At 37.2% G+C, this 21826-nt stretch overlaps 1 protein-coding gene across 1 annotated transcript in view; it reads left to right on the forward strand.

Moving 5' to 3' along the window:
* Window positions 1–1535: 1535 nt before the first annotated feature.
* RADX (RPA1 related single stranded DNA binding protein, X-linked) overlaps window positions 1536–21826 on the forward strand; it is a gene marked incomplete at both ends in the record, with an annotated part of 62333 nt that continues 42042 nt past the window's right edge. The window contains 4 exon segments of the mRNA XM_079727079.1: window positions 1536–1757; window positions 1761–2178; window positions 11289–11431; window positions 12589–12781. Of these exon segments, the coding sequence (XP_079583205.1) occupies window positions 1536–1757; window positions 1761–2178; window positions 11289–11431; window positions 12589–12781 (976 nt within the window).

Raw genomic sequence — 21826 nt, forward strand, 5'->3', positions numbered from 1 at the left:
AAATAGACAGCCAAGGGAGATTAATATAATCAAAACATGACTGTTTCTGTCTTTGAAAAGTATTCTTAGGACAATTACTATGTTCTGTGTATACTGACACATCTGGGTACATGGAATAAATGTTTTATTTTTAATTCTGACTATTCTTATCAGCTTTTTCACATTACATTCATTCCGTATACAATCCTTGTTTAGAAATGCAGCTTCTGAAATTCTATATCCTACCTGTATGTTAAGCCAGGTATTGTATAAAACATAAGTATATATATATATTTTTTAAATTTTTTATTTATTTATTTTTTTATGGTATGCGGGCGTCCCCTGTTGTGGCCTCTCCCGTTGCGGAGCACAGGCTCCGGATGTGCAGGCTCAGCGGCCATGGCTCACGGTCCCAGCTGCTCCGCGGCATGTGGGATCTTCCCGGATCAGGGCACGAACCCGTGTCCCCTGCACCAGCAGGTGGACTCTCAACCACTGCGCCACCAGGGAAGCCCCATAAGTATATTTTCAGAAGTGTAATCTAAAGGCAGCTCTCCACCAAGCCAGCTCTATAATTTTCTGGCTTCATTTGCACTTAATCACGAATTCGCCCACCCTGCACTCAGTGAGCCACTACAATTATGCGAATGCTAATAACAATAACAACTAATGTTTATAGAGGACTTTTTGTGCTAGGAACTGTCCTGAAGGCTGTGCATACATTATCTAGTTTTGTTCATACTACAGGAGACCCATATTATCACATTCACGTATATCAAACTCTAATTTACCTTCTGTGGCTGGCCCAAGGCCAAAAGTCCAGAACTCCTGAGCTATGGCTACTTGCCTCCCGCTTCCAGCCACGTTCTCTCTTTTTTTTTTACAACTTTATTGGAGTATAATTGCTTCACAATGGTGTGTTAGTTTCTGCTTTATAACAAAGTGAATCAGTTATACATATACATCTGTTCCCATATACCTTCCCTCTTGCGTATCCCTCCCTCCCACCCTCCCTATCCCACCCCTCCAGTCGGTCACAAAAGCACCGAGCTGATCTCCCTGTGCTATGCGGCTACTTCCCACTAGCTACCTACCTTACGTTTGGTAGTGTATATATGTCCATGCCTCTCTCGCGCTTTGTCACAGCTTACACGTTCTCTTTTCTTGCCTCTCTGCACCCTCCTTTCCAGAAGAGCCACGAGGGCTCCTACCCCTCCCTCTTGCTACTTTGTTTTGGAAACCATGGTGACCAACGCTTTTCCCGCTTCTCCTATCCTGGCAAATGGGCGGGCACTAGGTTAGACGACCCCGTACGTAACCCCGGGAGTGACTGACTAGTAACAGTGCGGGGAGACGGAAACGCGCCGAGCGAGGGGCGGAGCCAGAGAGCCGTCGCACGCCCTCGTATAGGCTTCGTAGCTTCTCGACTGGGCGGAGCTTTTCCAGTCAGCCCGGGCCCGGTAGCGATCGTTGCGCAACGCGCGCTCTCCATTCTCTCAGCCTCTGACAGGGAAAGTTAGCTTTTGGGAGCGAAGAGGGTACACAGTCACCCCGCAATGTCTGCTGAGTTAGGTCAGCCGCAGGAAGACCCGTCACATTCTGGGCTCAATCTGCCGAAACCTGAGAGAAATGAGGCTGAGGTAAAGAGGAGTGTGATCCAAAGTGTCGGTGCCCCAAGGCGCAGGTCCTGGATCCAAAAGGTTCTTGAGCAAATAACGGACTCACCTCGCCAGTGTATCACCCCGTCGGAGATGGTGCCTGTCGCTGTTTTGGCCGTCTAGAGGTACCTGTTGGAGGGTGAGCCAGGCAACATGGAACCTAGATGTCCGCTTTATTGCTATGATGTGACGATCTCGGACGGGGTGTTCCGTGAGAAGTGCTATCTGGACCCCAGACTGAATTTTCTCGTATATAATAATATTCTCAAAGTTGGCATAGAAGTGAAAATTTCCCGAGTCTCGTGTATTTACAATGAGAAAAGATTAGGCCAGGGGATCCTGTGCATAGATAACGTCCACTGTGGGGGGTCCTTGGACTCTATTTCTTTAGAAATTCCCTTCAGAAATAGAGCGCACCGGGAAATCCTGGAGAGACCGTTAAGAGGCGGAAAGAGCCATTACCTGGCCCTGTGGAATAACGAAGATCCATATGGAGATATCTGGTTAAGCAACAAGCAACCTGAAGAGCACAATTTTAACGGTAAGTAATTGGAGGGAACGACGGAGGGGTTAAGGTTTTCGGGAGCTTGCTTTAATGGGAAAGGAAACGAAGGTGCTTTGGTATTGTTAATTATAAGCCGGGAGTGGTAAGAGACAAGCTTTGATGGGTGACGGGGTTCCAGCTCGCGTCTTGCTTTGATTGTAGAAGTGGCCATTCAGGAAGTGTTCGAATACATCTTAAATTTAATCTGACGAACGTAGTGATGTTGCAGTCAGTATTCCTCATGTGTTCGTTATACGTTTGACTACAGTGGAATTCATCTTAGTTTTAGTCCCCATTCCAGTCGTGGAAGTAGTACTTTCTGTGTTGGTTGGAAAGTGTATAGATTTGAATTCGGCGTAAAGGTTGTAAATATTTGTGGTTTTGCCTGTTTTAACTTTCGTTCAAAAAAGGATGTTCCGTGATTTATTCCTTAATAATTCACATTTAATGAAACGCCATTTTCTATACCTTTGAGTGTGGCAATTATGTAAATGTTGTTTTTTGAATGTGTGATTTTGTGGGAAAGCTTGGAATTCTCATTTTTATGTTTCTTATTACTTACCACGAACAACACTAACCTGAGAAGTTCAGTTCTTCTGTTTCAGAAGCAGGAAGTTAACCTGATAATGCTAGCTCGTCCGTCATCAGCAAATGCTCTAAAATATATTTTTATCTGTAAGAGATGGAATAAGGGGAATGATAGTACTATAGGCATGTACGTGTATGGAATGGGGAAGAAATAAAGTGCAAAAAATATAAGGCGAAAGTAGTGGAGTGAGAAAGATTTCTTTTACATTTACTGCTTTTCAGGTTTTTTTTTTTAAACATTGCAGTGATAATGCTAGATCGTAGATAATCATTATGACGTGTAACAGCAACAAACTTGAAAGTGAAAAGATACCTGGGACGAAAATATGCAATTAAAGTAATATCCAGTAATAAGGAAAAGAAGATGGCTGTAGAATTGTGTAGCTAAGGATGATTAAATAACTTAAACTTTAAAAACAAGATATTCACTTCAGGGATGAAATAATGGAGTGATTTTTTATCTCAAGCATGGAATAAGGCAGTAGTGCATTAGTACTCTGTTGATCATTTTTATTTTTAGAATTGAATGTACAAATGAAAAATTCGTGCTCTAGAAGAATTGAGGGGAACAATAATTTGTAAAAATACATTTCATTTTTCTGATTGTGAAAGTAATATCTATTCATTATTGAAACCATATTTTTATTACAAAAGGCAATGTCCATGTGCTAAAAAATCCAAACTTTATATTTAAAAGTATATTGTATTAAAACTGTAAGACCCTGGGCTTCCCTGGTGGTGCAGTGGTTGAGAGTCCGCCTGCCGATGCAGGGGACACGGGTTCGTGCCCTGGTCCGGGAAAATCCCACATGCCGTGGAGCGGCTGGGCCCATGAGCCATGGCCACTGAGCCTGCGCGTCCGGAGCCTGTGCTCCACCATGGGAGAGACCACAACAGTGAGAGGCCCGCGTACCGAAAAAAAAAAAAAAAGTGTAAGACCCAAGTACAGTAAAGTGTTGATGACAAAATATAGAAGTGGGTATATTGGTGTTCTTTTCAGGTTTGCTGTATGTTTGAAATTTTTAATAATAAAATGTTTGGGTGGAGTAAGAGACCCTTTTTGCCTCCTCGTATGCCTTCAACTTTCCTCCTAAAATGGGGAAAAATGAATTATATTACATTGCATGATTTGTTATTTCCACTTCCCTCAAACATCTTTAATGTACATCTTTTTATACACTTTTCCATTGTATGGACGTACCATGATTTATATAACCATGCCCACGTTAATGGGTAATTTATAATTTTAGGCAGTTATTGGTTTTTCAGTTTTAGATCCAGTGCTGAGCATCATTAGGATATACCTGTATTTGTTCACTATGTGCAAGTATTTCTGTTGAATGGTTGGCTTCCTAGAACTGAAATTGCTGGGTTAAAGAGTATTTGACTTTTATAATTAAATGGATATTGACAAAGCAGCTTCTTAAAAGGTTTTGCTAATTTACATTACCACTAACGTATATACGACAGTGCCCATTTCCCTGTATTATTATTTTTAATTATATCTTTCGACTTTTTTCTAATTAATTTGTAGGATTTCTTTGCTAATGGGTATTAAGTTTTGTCTGCCGTATTTTGCAAATTATTTTCTCCCACTCCGTTCCTCTTAGTTTTATGGTACGATTTTGTGCTTTTAAAACTTTTCTATTAGGTGTAGTGTGTACACAGTAAAATAGAAGAGTCTTAAAAATGCAGCTATCTATATATATCCGTGTAACCACCCTCCTAGATCAAGATATAGAGCATTTCAAGAACCCCCAAAGGCTCCCTCTCCTCGTTCAATACCCTATTCTAAAGGTACCAATACGATCTCAGAGGCAGCGGTTTAAAAGGGAAGTTAGGGGAATTCCCTGGTGGTCCGAGTTAGGACTCCACGCTTCCAGTGCTGGCGGCGAGGGTTCGATCCTTAGTGGGGGAGCTAAGATCCCGCAAGCCGAGGGCGCGGCCAAAAAAGTAAAATAAAATAAAAAAGGAAGTTAGACTGTGCCACTCTCCTGCCTAAATCCTTCCAGTAGCTCCGCACTGCAAGAAAATCTAGACCTCCTACCCGGGTCCACGTGGCCCTACGGCGGTTGGTAAACTGTCTGTAAAAAGCCGGATAGTAAATCTTTTTGTCTTTGCGAGACCTATGGTCTCTGCTGTAGCTATTAAACTTTGCCATTGTTTATGGAAAGCAACTACAGAAAATATGTAATTGCATGGATTTGGTTGTGTTAAAACTAGAACTTTATTAACAAAACCGGGCAGCAGCCTGGATTTGGCCTGAGGGCCGCAGTTTGCGGAGACCTGCCCTATAAGAAAGGTGCCCTTATGCGCCTCTCTAACCGCTCTCCTCCGCCATTTTGTTTTGACCACGCCAGGCGCCTTTTAAATCTTTAAACCTCCAAGCTCTGTCCTGCCCTCAGGTACTTTGCTCCTGCTTTTTCCTCTTTCTGGAAAGTTCCTTCCCATCCTCAGTTTTCAACTCAGATATATAAAATATATTAGAAAAGGGCTCTCTAAAATATGCATTCCTTCCACATTTATTGTTATTACATCACCTTGCAAATGCCTTTCATAGAGTTGGTAACACACTGAAATTATTTTCTTTTCTTTCTCCTCCCACTAGTTTGTAAGATCCAGGAGGGCAAGCACTCTTTTTTTTTTTTCCTCACTGCTGTGGGCTGTTTCTCCTATACCCAGAACAATGTCTGGAACATAGTAGGCATCCAATACAGGTTCACTGAATAAAGGAATGAATGAAATAAATTACATTCCTGGATTTTCTAATGTTGAACCACTTTTGTTTCGACTTGGTCATGCTTGTTATTGTTATATCTGTATATTCAAGTGAATTTGGTCCATAAGTTTTGTTATTTTTTAGGAGAGTACTATTTCAGTTCGATTTTGATAGCAGGTTAATTAATATTAGCCTAGTAGGATGTTACCTGTTTTTCTGTACTTAGCAGAAATCATGTGTTCATTGAAAGTTTGGTAGAACTTACCCCTAAAACGATTTGAACCTGGGACCTTGGGCCGGGATTGGGAATTGGGAGAATGATTCCTTTTCAGTTTTTTTAAAAAGTGGTAAAACCAATAACGCTTTTAGTGCATTATTGAGAGTTGATATTTCGCTAGGAGATCTCATTTCACCTAGATCTCAAAGTTGTACATAGTAGTCTACATTTTTAAAAAATTTTATTTATTTATTTTTTTGGCGGTACGCGGGCCTCTCACTGTTGTGGCCTCTCCCATTGCAGAGCACAGGCTCCGGACACGCAGTCTCAGTGGCCATGGCTCACGGGCCTAGCCGCTCCATGGCATGTGGGATCTTCCCGGACCGGGGCACGAACCTGTGTCTCCTGCATCGGCAGGCGGACTCCCAACCACTGTGCCACCAGGGAAGCCCAGTAGTCTACATTTTTAAATCTCTGTCTTGTCAGTTACATCCCCTGATGCATTCCTAATGTTTGTGTCTTCACCCTTTTTTATGGTCAGCCTTGCCAGAGGTTTGTCTACTTTCTTGGTATTCAAAACTAAGAAAAGACTTTTAGGGCTTCCCTGGTGGCGCAGTGGTTGAGAATTTGCCTGCCAGTGCAGGAGACACAGGTTTGAGCCCTGGCCTGGGAAGATCCCACATGCCGCGGAGCAACTAGGCCCGTGAGCCACAATTACTGAGACTGCGCGTCTGGAGCCTGTGCTCCGCAGCAAGAGAGGCTGCGGTAGTGAGAGGCCCGCGCACCGCGATGAAGAGCGGCCCCTGCTTGCCACAACTAGAGAAAGCCCTCGCACAGAAACGCAGACCCAACACAGCCAAAAGTAAATAAATAAATAAATTAATTTTAAAAAAAGGGGCTTCCCTGGTGGCACAGTGGTTGAGAGCCCCACCCCCCCCGATGCAGGGGACACAGGTTCGTGAGCCTGCGCGTCCGGAGCCTGTGCTCTGCAATGGGAGAGGCCACAACAGTGAGAGGCCCGCGTACCGCAAAAAAAAAAAAAAGATAAAAATTAAAAACCGCCTGGAGGAGTGGGATAGGGAGGGTGGGAGGGAGGGAGACATATAAGAGGGAAGGGATATGGGAACAGATGTATATGTATAACTGATTCACTTTGTTATAAAGCAGAAACTAACACACCATTGTGAAGCAATTATACTCCAATAAAGTTTAAAAAAAACACCTTTAAAAAAAGACTTATAGCTTTACTAATTAAGAAGTCTGTATCGGGGAGATGTTTCTACTTTATTTTTGCTGTCCTCTTTAATTCTTTTTACTTCCTTTGTTCTTTTTTTGGCGGGGGGAGGGGTTTCTACCTTCTTGAGTCCAATGCTTGGTTCATTTATTTCCTTGTTTATTTCTTCCAAAAGCTTTAACAGTTCTGAAATTTCCCATGAGTACTGCTTTGGCTGTATCCCCCCGGTTTTGAAGTATAGAAATTTCATTATTACTCCTTACTCATATTTTCTGATTTTAAATTTGAGTTCCTCTTTACCCGCAAAAGTTTAGAAAAAGCTTACTTATTAGACATGAAGTTCCTTATTATATGAAGTTTTTAAATTAAAGTATTCCACATCCTTATTTTAAAATCTGTTTTATTTGCCCATTTCTTTGAGAGGAATATTGATTTCTCTTTATGATGGTGGTTTTGTTCATTTCTCAACATCTAAGTTTTCGATTTAGATGTTGCTGTAATGTGTAAAGTTTCATAGCTTGTTAATATCTTGGTGGATTTTGCTCTATCAATATAGAATTTATCTCTTAGTCCCCCTTTTTTTTTGGCCGCACAGCACCGCATGGGGTATCTTAGTTCCCTCACCAGGAATGGAACTCCTGCCCCCTGCCGTGGAAGCCCAGAGTTTTAACCACTGGACCGCCAGGGAAGTCCCTCTTAGTCCCTTTTTGCCTTGAATTATATTTTGTATATTTTGATAGTACTGTTTACCACTTCCACTGTCTTTTAGTTAGCATTTAGGGCAATGATTTTCAAACATGACTGGGCATCCATATCGCCTCAAAAGTGTTTTAAAATTCAGATTGCTGCACCCCATCACCAGTTTCTGATTCAGTACTTCTGCCCTAGAGTTTACATTTCTAACACATTGATGCTGCTGGTGCAAAGGCCACACTTTGATAACCACTAGCCTAGTGTATGTATCTTTGTTCATCACTTTATTTCCATTTTGTTTTAGGTTTCTTTCTATAGCCAAGATTTTGCTTTTTGACCCAAACCAATTCTTTTTCTTTCAATAGATGAATTTAATCCAATTAAATTTAATGTAATTAATGATTGTACCTGTTCTTGCAGTCCTACTTTGTTTACTATATGCCATGCTTTATTTTTTTTGCTTTCACAGGATTAAATTTTTTTCCTTCTAGTGCTCTAGAAGTAATATATTATATTTTTATTCTCTTTAATGTTTTAACAAAATCATTTGAACTTACATTTTATGTCAATCTCCAGAATTATTTAGAATTTATAATATTCTCCTCCTGAACAAGAGGTTTACGACTCTACTTGATCATAATGTAATTTGGCATACTGCTACATTGGATTTGAAAGTATTTGATTTAGGATTTTTGCCATCGTAAATGTTTTGGGTTTATAGTTTTCTCTTTTGTACTATTTCTGTCATAATTTTTCAGGATTTATCTAAGTTTATAAAATGAATTGGTATAATTTCAATATTTTATTGTGCTCTAGAACAACTTATAGTTAAGAGAAAGAGCTATTCTTTGAAAATTATTAAAATGAAAATTGTTAAAAACCATATAAACCTGGTGCAATTTTGGGAGGTCATTATTTGTGAACTTTTTTATTTTCTTGCATGGTTATTGACCTGTTCCAGTCTTCTTCTGTTCCTTAGGGCAACAATATTGGTAATTAAAAGTTTTCTAGAAGATTATCTATTTCACTGATATTTTCACATTTAGTGATATATAATTATATATAGTAATCTTTAAGACGATTTTCTCTATGTTTATAGTTGATCACATTCCAAACATTATTTTTTGTTTGCTTTCTTCATGATTGCACTTATTAAAGTTTTACCTTTTTATTAATTTTTCCAGGGAATCGGATTTGCCAGTTATACTGTTTTGTAATTCTTTAGTTTCAGTTTTTAATCTTTATTCCTTTCTATATTCCTTAGATTTATTCTTTTGCAGTGGTTTTCACTGTACGGTCCAAGGACCCCTAGGTGTTTCCCCAAGATCTTTTCAGAGGATTTGCAATGTTAAAAGTATTTTCATAATAATAATATTAAGGCTTTATTTATCTTTTTTTACTCTCATTCTCTCAGAAGTATAGAGTGGAGTTTTCCAGAGGGTACATGTCATGTGACATTGAAACAGACTGAAAAAATGCCAAAGAAAATATGATTTATCCAGTTGTCTTCTACTAGGATAGACACTGAAGAGATTTGCAAAAATGTAAAACAATGCCACTCTTCCCACTACATTTTTGGTTTTGGAAAATATAGTCATTTTTCAAAAATATACCTTTTTATTATACATTAACAGGTTTATTTTTGTTGTTTTAAAGGAATTAATGGATATTTTAATTTCTTAGTTTTACTTTATAATATGGTAAATATGATAAATATTACCCACATAAACAAAAGCTTTTTGAGGTCTTCAGTAATTTTTAAGACTGTAAAGGGGTCCTGGGACCACAAAGTTTGAGAAACACTATTGTATTGCTTACTAACTTTTTATACTGGATATGTAGTTTATTATTATTTTCATTCTTTCTTTTGATAATGAACCCACTTATTTCTATGAATTTACACAGATTCCTCATTGTCTATGTATAACCTGTAATTTTTTTTTAGATTTCAGAGATATGTATATTCTATGAAGTTAATGAGGTTTTTTTTTGTTTTTTTTTTGGTTTTTACCCAATCTGGGAAAATGTTAACCAGGCACATGTCTGATCATGGCTAACTGTCTGGATTCAGTTGTAGCAGAAACAGTGGCTCTTACAACTGTGGGGTTTTTTGTTGTTGTTGTTTGTTTTTTGTTTTTGCGGTACGCGGGCCTCTCACTGTTGTGGCCTCTCCCGTTGCGGAGCACAGTCTCCGGACCCGCAGGCTCAGCGGCCATGGCTCACGGGCCCAGCCACTCCGCAGCATGTGGGATCTTCCCGGACCAGGGCACGAACCCGCGCCCCCTGCATCGGCACGCAGACTGTCAACCACTGTGCCACCAGGGAAGCCCACAACTGTGGTTTTATAAAACCATGTAGCTCTTGAATTTATTCCGGCTGGTAAAGGAGGTGTATGTGCCTTCATTGATGAAGAGTGTTCCACATACCTTCTAGATAATTCAGAGGTGATCTACAATTTGTTTGACCATATTTAAAAGGAAATCACTTAATTATGTCACATCAAATATTAGGATCTGTGATCCTGGGCTAGTAATGTATTGGGAGAATCTGGAGGGAAATTTACACAAGATATCCTAATACTGAAAATAGTGTGTGTGGGGGGGCAGTGTTAATGGTACAGTTGTAGTTATAAAAGGCCATTTAAACTCTTATTGAAAAGAAATTACAAGAATGGTTTTCATGCCAAAGTTGAGTAGGTGATACATTATATAAATAAAAATGGAAGTGGAGGATGCCTTAGAGAAATAAATATTGGAAAAAATACAAATACACATTTTAAAAGTTGGGGCTGTGGGCTATGAGAGAGCAAAGTGTGGAGAAAATTGCAGATAGAACCCCTCTTAACTAAGGAAGAATAAAATTAGAAATACAAGTTAATCTTTTAAAGATGGTGAATAGCTTTTAAGCAGTTTTGGCACTTGCTAGCAGGCTTGGACATTAAAACATTTCAAAGTAAATTATATGGCATATGAGAAGGTAATATGTACTATGTAGAAAAATAAAATGGGATGGAAGATAAGTAAGGGGGTCAGTTTTCTATAGGGTGGTTAGGGCTAACATCACTGAGAAAGTGACCTTTGAGCAAAACTTGAAGGAGAAGAGAAAGTCACTCGGGTATCTAAGAGGAAGACATTCCAGACCCAGGGAACAGCAAGTGCAAAGGCCCTGTTACAGGACCATGTCTGGAATGTTTGGGAAAGTTCGAACTTATACATATGAGACTAAGGTGAGGGCAGTAAAGAAGTATATCATGAAACAATTCTATCAGTTAAATATATAAGTGTCATGGAAAATATTCCATGGCATTGAGTTTTTTCCTAAGGGAGGTAAGTTTCGATCCAAGTCTTCCAGGAAGTAATCACGCAGTTTGATGAGGTAGAGGGCATTCCAGATGGAACATTCCATCTAGATGTGTTAGTTAACATAGGTGTTTACCTATATTCTAGTCACATAGTAAGTCATATATATATTTTAGCTATTATTATTAGGGATAATGTTTATTACTAAGTTTTATATGTGAGAAGTATACAGACTCGTTTAGCTGGTGAGAAGGAGTTGCTTTGGGTATGATCTGGCTACAATTTTTAACCAATAAAATAGAATTTTGAAATTACCATGACATATTTAGTAGGATTTTTTTCTTTTTTGTATTCTAGATACCAGAATAATTTCCCTTTCTCGCCTTGAAATGACCTGGTCTAACAGAAGGAATTTTCCTGCATTGTTTGTGAGAATCTTGTATAAATCAAAACTGCAATACTATGGAAAACCCAATAAAAAGATGATTGAGCCATACCAGGTATAAGTAGTGATAAGATATTATATGTTAATTTAGCACTCATAAATTATAAGTTACAGACCTGACTCTTTATTAGGATAATTTATGTTTAAATAACATATTTTAAAGTTCAACTTAATAATTTTAAAAATGAACAAATATATATTTCAAGGTATTTTTCTATGTAGTTTCTTATAGAAAAAGAAGTCCTTTCTGTATTAGCACCCTTTAGTTCCCTTGATCCAGCTGGTCTCCTTCACACCTTTTTCTGTATCTTCAACTTCTTCTTCTTTACTGTGCTTTCTACACCAGCATATAAATATAGTCTAGTCTTCCATTTTAAAAGAGGAAAAAAAATCTCCTTTGACATCAGGACTCCTGTATTCCCTCTGTCCTTCTCTTCAGGCAAGCTTCTTGAAGAAGCAGTCTACACTATATGTTTTCACTTTCTTGCCTCCCTTTTACTTCTCAACACAATTAGTTTGACTTTTTGCTTCAGCTGGTCACTCACCAGAGACCTTCTAATTGTCCAATCTATCTGACACTTTTCTGTTATCTTGACTCTCTATGCCATATGGTGCTGATTTCTGTCCTGTGTTTTTTTTTAAACTTAACATTTTACTGTATTTCCACATGTTATCAAGAATTATTTTAGGTGCTTTATTAAGCTTTTATAGTAAAAGTTATACATATTTACAGGGAATTTGGAAAATGTATAAAGATATATAAAGCTGATCAATAATATCAAGCCAAATCTTACCACTCAGAGAGGACCACTGTTAATATTAAAGTGTATTTTATTCCCCTCTTTTGTATGTGTATATCATATATATACACATATCTGTGATATCTTATGTATGTCATAGATAGCACATCTATGCATATATGTATGCCTATCATATATTACATATAACTATGGCATATATCATAGTAAATTATCTTACAAAATGGGAATCATATTGTACATAAAATTTTGTATCATTTAACATTTTCTTAAGTATTTTCTCATATTACTAAAAATTCTTCATTTATAACTTTTCATCATTACAGAGTCTCTCATATCATAAATTATTCAGTGATTCTCCTATAGTTTTGCTTCGTCATTCTTAAAATAAAATTTGAACACCCTGTAGATTAAAGTAACAAATATGCATGTGCTTTTACTCTTTTTTTCCTAGACCTTTTTGGAAGTTGCTGACAGTTCAGGCACCATGTCAGTGATTATGTGGAATGCCCTGTGTCCTGAGTGGTATAAAAGTTTGCACGTTGGTTTAGTTCTTCTGCTTCAAGATTATTCTATTAGAAAGAGTCACCCCTTCAAGGTGCAGCCTCTCCCTGTGGATCCACACATGAAACTAATTTCTACAATAGGTTAAGTATTCAATGAATTTGTTATTTTATCGCTATTTTGTTTGTATAAATTTGCAAAGTACCATATCAGTCAAAAGCCCTTAAAAATTACTGAAGCTGTTAGAAACTGACACACTTTAAATTCTTTTGTCCATAAAAATTTTTGAGCAATCACTTAATAAATATGTTTATTTATTATTGCATTTTTTAAGAAAAATCATCTGAGATATATATTGTTGATTAATGAATGAGTGCCGCTTGGGATGTACTTATTTTTCTTTCATTTTTTTTGTATTAAAATATTAAATTAATGACTTGAATATAAATTTTTGTTACTACGAGGTGCTATTTGAAAAGGCTTTTGTCAAAATTTTATTTTGAAATAATTTCAAACTTACATAAAATTTGAAAGGATAGTATGAAGAACTCCCATATACCTTTCACACAGATTCAACAATTGGTAACATTTACCTTTGCTTTATCATTCCTCCACTACATATACACACACACACACACACACACACATATGTATTTATCACCTCTGAACCGTTTGACAGTAAGTGGCAGCCATCATACATACCCCTTTACCTCTAAACACTTCAGTAGTATTTCACTCTATATTTCCTAAGAACAAGAACATTCTATTACATAATCACAGTATAGTTATCAAAATCAGGAAATTTAAAATTGATATAATACTATTATCTAACCTATGGTCAATATTCAAATGTTGCCAGTTGCTACAATCTTGAAAGGGCTCTTCCTGATTAGTATTGAAATCACAGTATTGACATCTTGGCATCATCCTAAATATTTTGGGAGCATTAGAATTAATATAGTAAGTGATTGCTTTAAGATGTGGATGTGATTTTTTTTTGCATTTCCCTTTTTCAAAATTGTAGGCCACATCATTCAACAATTTTAAGCATTGTTTTTGGCTTGTCATAGTTTTATACTGGACCTTTATTTCTGTGTATTCTGAACTCCCCAGCTGACCCATTAAGCTTAATTATGTAAAGAATGTTCAAATAATGTAGCCTTTGTTCACTGTTTACTGAAATATATATTTAGGAAAATCTCATATGATTCTCTATTAAAATCTTAAGCATTTGGTAGACATCAATCTTGCTGGATGAACAGGTCATTACTTAGATAGTTTGGTACAACCAGTCCATAATCTCATTACTCTTTATTACAGGAGAAATTAAACTCATATTGCTATTGAGACTTAATTAAGAAAATGTAGTAAAATTTGGCGAGAGGAAGCTAATTCAAAATGTGTATTATTGTGTCTGCCAATTTATAAATTCTTTCCCACAGCCAAGCATCTCCAGGTGACAAAATTGCTTTAGTAAAAATTGAGACATTCTTTGTCAATAACAGATAAAGTAAGTAACTTTGTTGATGTCACATAATAAATCACTGGCATAGTGAAAATTGAAACCTAGTTTTCCTGATACCTAACCTAGTGTTCTTTTTACTAAATACAGTGTTTTCTGGTGTAAAGGAAATTAATTTCTATCACAGTTTTTATGTGTCTGTGGACAAATCTAGAAATGTGTCTGTACTAATAGCTGCTTCTAAACCTTAAAAACATATGGAAAGTGGGACAATAGACAGAATGTGACAAGTAGATAAACAGCCATAAGAACGTAACAGTGAAACTGATTGAGCTGTATGCTACCTCTGCTACATAGAATTATAGGGCCAGATTTTCATAATGGAAACTCTCTTTTTAGGATACGAGAAGCTATTTACACTTTCAAGTGAATAATTGCAAATATAGAAATTGTTTTTAAAGTGAGAGCCTTGATGAGAATATATTGAAAACGTGCCTTTTAGCCTTTACAACAGTCTTACTTATTAGTGTTAGCATCAGTCTCTGTTATCCCGTACCTTTTTGATAAGTAATAGGACTTTTTTCCTCTTTATCAGGGGTCAGCAAACTATTTCTATAAAGAACCAAACAGTGAGTACTATAAGCTGTGCAGGCAGTATAGTCTTCTTCACAACAACTCAGCTCTGCCTTTATAGAGTGAAAGCAGCCAGAGATAATATGTAAACGAATGGGCTTGGCTGTGTTACAGTAAAGCTCTATTTGCAAAACACAGGCAGCCATCTACAGGCCATAGTTTGCCAAGTCTATGTGTATAAGTAGATGTCAATACTGGCTGTACATTAGTATCACTTGGGGAGCTTTAAAGAATCACGAGCACCCCACCCTCAGAGATTCTGAATTAATTACTCTGAGGAGGGGACCAAGACGTTGGTGTGTCTCTAAAACTCCTCAGGTGATTCTAATGTACAGCCAGGGTTGAAAACTATTGATATATGATCTTTTAAAACCTCAGTATGATTAATGATCTTTTGAAGGGAAAAAAGTTCTGTAAACCATGCTAGGCACAAGGGACACAAAGATAAGTAATACAGAACTCTACCCTTAAAATTAGTCTAACGGGGTAACATATGTAAAATGAACAAATTACAGTAAAATGAAAGACTGCTGACAGTAAACAGTAAGAAAAAAGAATGAATGGAAGGGGAGAAGAAATGAACAGAAATTGAGGAAAGAATGAATGGTCTGGAGAGTGGGAGAATGGGTTGAATTGGAGAAAGTATAAGTGAGGGTTAGGAATAATAACAGGGTAGTTTAAATGTTATGAGAGGAAAAATGAGAGAGCATATGTAGTTGGGGCCGGTTTGGTCAGTTTAGGAATAAAGATCTGTGATAGCATCACTGCCTTCTAGGTGTCGATGTTGGAAGACAAATTATTGGGGTAATTTAGTTTGGTTTATTTTTTCATACTTACACATATAGTTCCAAGTTATACAAACTAAGATGCAATTTTTTAAAAAAACTAAATAAATGGAAGCTTATAAAGATGAAAATTCTATTGCAAAAAAAAGGACATATTATTTGCTGGTAATGTATGCTTTGTATGTTGCCATTTTGTATATCATTCTGTCCCCGTATACAAAATAGTATTCAGTCAGCATACACAAAAAATAAACCTTTTAAAGTCTTGAGATTTTCAGACTGTATGGCATAATACATATTGAGATAATAGCATCAAGTGTTTTTGGTTTGGGGCAAAGGAGGTTTTTAATTTATTCAAAATCCTAGCATTTTAGAGCAGGGGGCGACCTTGAATATAACTGAGTAACTATGGCTATGAAAGTGCTTTGTAAAATGCAAACCATTTTCTAGGTGCAGGTGTAATACAAACCTTCCTCACTCATATATGCAAAGGTAAAAGTGATTTTGTAGTCACATGGATGGTAATAGGTAAAATAAGAAAGCAATTATTTTCATCCTGGTTTAATCTTTGCTACATAGCAAATTCTTAAAAAAATATTACTGGCATTAAAGAAATAGAAAGCCCAGATAGTTCCATAACTGTTAAAGAAATTGAACCAGAGGTTTAAAATCATCTCACAAAGAAAATACCAGGCAGATACCATTTTACAGGCAAATTCTAGCAAACATTCAAGGAATGTACCATTCCAAAACTATTCCAGAGAATAGAATAAGAGGGCATACTCTCTAACTCATTCTTTGCTACCAGTATAACTTTGATAATCAAAACCAAACAAGAATATTATGAATGAGGAAAATTAAAGGCTAGCTTCAGCTATGAACATATGTACAGATATTCAAAATTGAAGATTAGCAAACTGAATTAAGTTATATGTGGAAAATGATCACACGCTGTGACTAAGTTGCATTGTTCTCCAGCAATGTGAAGTTGGTTTTACATATGAAAATCTATAAGTGTCACTCACCACACAGATTAAAGAAGGTCATCCTAACAGAGGCACAAAACACATTTGCTAAAATTTTACACACATTCATAAATTTTAAAAAGAAAATAGCAAGAAAAGGAACCTTCCAAAACTGATAAAGGATGTTTGCAAAATCAAAACATAACAATAAACACAACTTTTTTTAAATAAATTTTTTAATTTTATTATTTTATTTATTTATTTATTTATTTTGGCCGTGTTAGGTCTTCATTGCTGCGCACGTGCTTTTTCTCTGATTGCGGCGAGTGGGGGCTACTCTTCGTTGGGTGCACAGGCTTCTCACCATGGTGACTTCTCTTGTTGCAGAGCACGGGCTCTAGGCACATGGGCTTCAGCAGTTGTGGCACGTGGGCTCAGTAGTTGTGGCTCATGGGCTCTAGAGCACAGGCTCAGTAGTTGTGGCACACAGGCTTAGTTGCTCCGCAGCACATGGGATCTTCCCAGACCAGGGCTTGAACCTGTGTCCCCTGCATTGGCAGGCGGATTCTTAACCACTGCACCACCAGGGAAGCCCAACAAACACAACTTTTAATGGGGAAAATTTAGAAACACTCCTTTTTTACATGGGGAACATTGATGGCCTCCTATTACTATTTCTGTTTAATGTTGTACAGGCTCTCCTAGCCAATGTGAGAAGATAAAATCCATTAAAAGCATAAGAATTTTTTATTGAAATATAGTTGACATACTGCTGTACAATATTATGTTAGTTTCAGGTGTCCTACATAGTGATTTGACATTTGCATACATTATGAAATGATCACCATGATAAGTCTAGTACCCGCCTGTCCCCAAATAAAGTTATTATAATGTTATTGACCATATTTCTTTTATTGTATATTACAGTCCCTTGGCTTACTTGTTTTATAACTGGAGATCTTAATTCCCATCACCTATATCATCCTCCCTCCCCTGGCAACAGCTGGTTTATTTTGTATCTGTGAGTCTGTTTTTCATTTTGTTTGTTTGATTGTTTTGTTTTTAAGATTCCACATATAAGTAAGACCATATGGTATTTATCTTTCTCTGTCTGACTTATTTCACTTAGCATAATACCCTCTAGATCCATCCATGTTGTTGTAAATGACAATATTTCATTATTTTTAATGGCTGGGTAATATTCCATTGTATGTATATATAGACTACATCGTCTTTATCCATTCATCTATCAATGGACACTTAGGTTGCTTCCATATCTCGGCTATTATAAATGACACTTCAGTGAACATTGGTGTGCATATACCTTTTCGAATTAGTGTTTTTGTTTTCCTCAGGTAAATACCCAGAAGTGAAATTTCTGGATTATATGGTAGTTCTATTTTTAATTTTTTGAGGAACCTCCATATTGTTTTCCATAGTGGCTGCATCAGTTTATAATCCCACCAACAGTGCACAGGGTTCCCTTTCCTCTACATCCTCTCCAACATTTGTTATTTGTTGTCTTCTTTGATGATAGCCATTCTGACAGGTGTGAGGTGGTAGCTCATTGTAGTTTTGATTTGCATTTCCCTAATGATTAGTGATGTTGTGCATCTTTTCATGTGTCTGTTGGCTATCTGTGTGTCTTCTGTGGAAAAAATGTCTATTCAGGTCCTCTGCCCATTTTTTTTTTAATTTGGTTGTTCTTTTTCTTTGATGTTTGTTGGAATTCTTTGTCTATTTTGGATAATAACCCCTTGTTGGATTATCATTTGCAAATGTCTTCTCCCATTCAGTGGACTGTCTTTTCATTTTGTTGATAGTTTCCTTTGCTGTGCTAAACTTTGATGTGGTCCCATTTATTTTTGCTTTTGTTTCCCTTGCCTGAGGAGACAGATCCAAAAATATATGCTAAGACCAATGTCAAGGAGCATACTGCCTCTGTTTTCTTTTAGAAGTTTTATGGTTTCAGGTCTTACATTTAAGTCTTTAATCCATTTTGAGTTTATTTTTGTATATGGTGTGAGAAAGTAGTCCAGTTTGATTCTTTTGCATATAGCTGTCCAGTTTTCCCAACATCATTTAATGAAGAGGCTATTTTTCCCCATTGTATATTCTTGCCTCCTTTGTCATAGATTAATTGACTGTATAAGCATGGGTTACCAGGGCTGTATGCTCTAGGAGTGCCCCCTCTGTGGGTTGTGTGGGCCCTCCTGTTGTAGCTGACTACTCTGGGCATGCTGGTAGGCGGGGCAGCCCCTGGGGGGGTGTTGAGTGGGGCCGTGGCTTGTGCCATCCTGCTGGTGGGTGGGGCTGCGTCACTACAGGACTGGCTGCTTGGTGTCGGGTGTGTCTCAGGACCCGTGCTGGCCAGCTGGTGGGTGGGTAAGCCCCTGGAGCTAATAGGCTAGAGGGAGGACTCCAAATTAGCATTTGTCAACACCAGTGTCCTCCTGGTAGAAGGAGTTCCCCAAAATGGCTGCCACCAGCATCTGTGTCCCCAAGAGAGTCCCAGTTCCCTCCTGCCTTTTTAGGAGGTTCTTCAAAATTAGCAAGTGGGTTTGACCCAGGCTCCTTTAAAACTACTACCTATCTCTGTGCTGGAACTCAGAGTATGTGACATTTTGCATGTGACCTTAAGAGTGGAATCTCTGTTTCCTGTAGTCCTCTGGCTCTCCTGTACATAAGCCCTGCTGCTTTTCAAAGCCAGATGTTCTGGGGGCTCATCTTCCCAGCGCAGGACCCCCAGGCTGGGAAGCCCAGTGTGGGGGGCTCAGATGCCTTGTTCTTGGGGAGGACCTCTGTGGTTATGATTATCCTTCCTATTAGTGGGTCACCGACCTGAGGGGGGTGCTTCCTGACTATATCACATCTCCGCCCCTCCTACCTAACTTGTTGTGGCTTCTTCTTTATGTCTTTAGCTGTGGGAAATCTTTTCTGCTAGTCTTCAGGTCATTCTGTTAGGTAGTTTCTCTGTAAGTTGTACTTTTGGTGTGTCCACGAGAGGAGGTAAGTTCAGGGTCTTCCTACTCCACCATCTTGGCCACCCACCAAAGGCATAAGAATTTTAAAGAAAAACACAAAACTGTCATTATTCACAAGTTAGATCTTCTACAAAGAAAATCCTAAATAACACAAAGTATTAAAAATAATAAGAAACCACAATGTGGTATCGCCTCGCACTGGTCAGAATGGCTATCATCAAAAAGTCTACAGATAATAAATGCTGGAGAGGGTGTGGAGAAAAGGGAACCTTCCTGCACTGTCGGTGGGAATGTAAATTGGTGCAGCCATTATAGAGAACAGTACGGAGGTTCCTTAAAAACCTAAAAATAGTTAACCATATGATCCTGTAATCCCATTCCTGGGCATATATCCAGAAAAGACAAAAACTCTAATTCAAAAAGATACATGCACCCCAGTGTTCATATCACCACTATTTACAATAGCCAAGACATGGAAACAAGTACCCATCAACAGACGATTGGCTTAGATGAGATATTTACATATATATCAATACAATGGAATATTACTCCACCATAAAAAAGAATGAAATATTGCCTTTTGCAGCAACATGGATGGACCTAGAGAATATTATACTTAGTGAAGTAAGACAGAGAAAGACAAATATTATATGATACCACTTATATGTAGAATCTAAAAAATAATACAAATGAATCTATTTACAAAACAGAGACAGATTTACAGACATAGAAAGCAAACTATGGTTACTAAAGTGGAAGGGAGCGGGGGAAGGATAAATTAGGAAAAAGGGATTAACAGATACAAACTACTATACATAAAGTAGATAAGCAACAAGGATTTACTGTACAGCACAAGGAACTGTATTCAGTATTTTATAATAACCTATAATGGAAAATCTGAAATATATATATAAATATATATTTAGAAATATATTTAGAAATTAATATATGTATATATACTTTATATATATATATATAAATAAAGCTGAACCACTTTGCTGTATACCTGAAACTAGCACAATATTGTAACTCAACTATACTTCAATAAAATTGAAAAATATAGGGAATTTCCTGGCAGTCCAGTGGTTAGGACTATGCACTCTCACTGCCGAGGGCCTAGATTCAATCCCTGGTCGGGGAACTAAGTAAGATCCCACAAGCTGCATGGTGCAGCCAAAAAAAAAAAAAAAAGAGAGAGAGAAAAAAATAAGATACTGGCAAAGCTAGCTGTAACAGCAGTATACCAAAGTCAGTTGATTTTGTACACTCCAGTAACAAAGAGTTAGAAATTATAATTTTAGAAACATAATTTACCTTGTCAAAAATAACTATAAAGTATCTAGAAATAAATCTAACAGAAGATATGTAAGACCTATTTGGAGAATATTTTAATACTTTTTGAAAGACACTAAAGAGTCCCTAAATAAATGGAGAAATATCCCATGTTCCCAGGCAGGAGGTTAGTCTCAGTTTCATAAGTATGTCAAGTCCCCCCAAATTGAGCTATAAATTTAGTGCTATTCCATCGGATTTTTTTCTGGAACTGAAAAACTGATTCTAAAATTTATATGGAAGCACATAATTATCAAGAATAGTTAAGACACCTCTGAAGAAAAAGAATAAGGGGCTGAAGAGGGAATGAGGACTTATCCTACAAATATCAAGAATTATTATAAAGCATAACCATGTACTATTGGTATAGATATAGACAAACTGACCAGCAAGTCATAATACAAAGTCAAGAAACAGCCCTAGACATATAACATTTTGATATACAACAGATGTGCTGTGCAGATCATCAAGGAAGGAAGAGCCATTCAGTAAACAGTATTGAGACAATTGATTATATATGAGAAAAAAATGACATTACATCCCTAAATCATACCGTTAAAAAATAAATCTCAGGTATATCAAATACTTAAATGTGAAAGGCAAAACTTTTAGAAGAACTTATAGAAAGTATCTGTTTGACTTTGGGATAAGGAAGGATTTTTTGGATAGGACACAGAAATGGTAGCCATAAAAGAAAGATTAATAAACCTAACTACATTAAAATTAAGAACTTTTGTTCATCAAAAGACAGCCCCCCAAAATGAAAAAACAATCCCAAAACTGGGTGAAGATATTTGCAATGGTATAATCAACAAGGGATTAGTATTCAACATATATAGAAAGAAGTAATACAAATAAATAAGAGAAAGACAATCCAGTAGAAAAATGGGCAAAAATATGAACAGGTATTTCACAGAAGAGGATGCATGAATGAACCATAGGTATATGAAATGTTGTTGAACATAATTAGTAATAAGGGAAGTGCAAAATAAAACCACAGCAAATTGTCATTTTCTGTCATTAGACT

Source organism: Hyperoodon ampullatus (assembly GCF_949752795.1).
Source record: "Hyperoodon ampullatus genome assembly, chromosome: X".
Lineage (NCBI taxonomy): Eukaryota > Metazoa > Chordata > Mammalia > Artiodactyla > Ziphiidae > Hyperoodon > Hyperoodon ampullatus.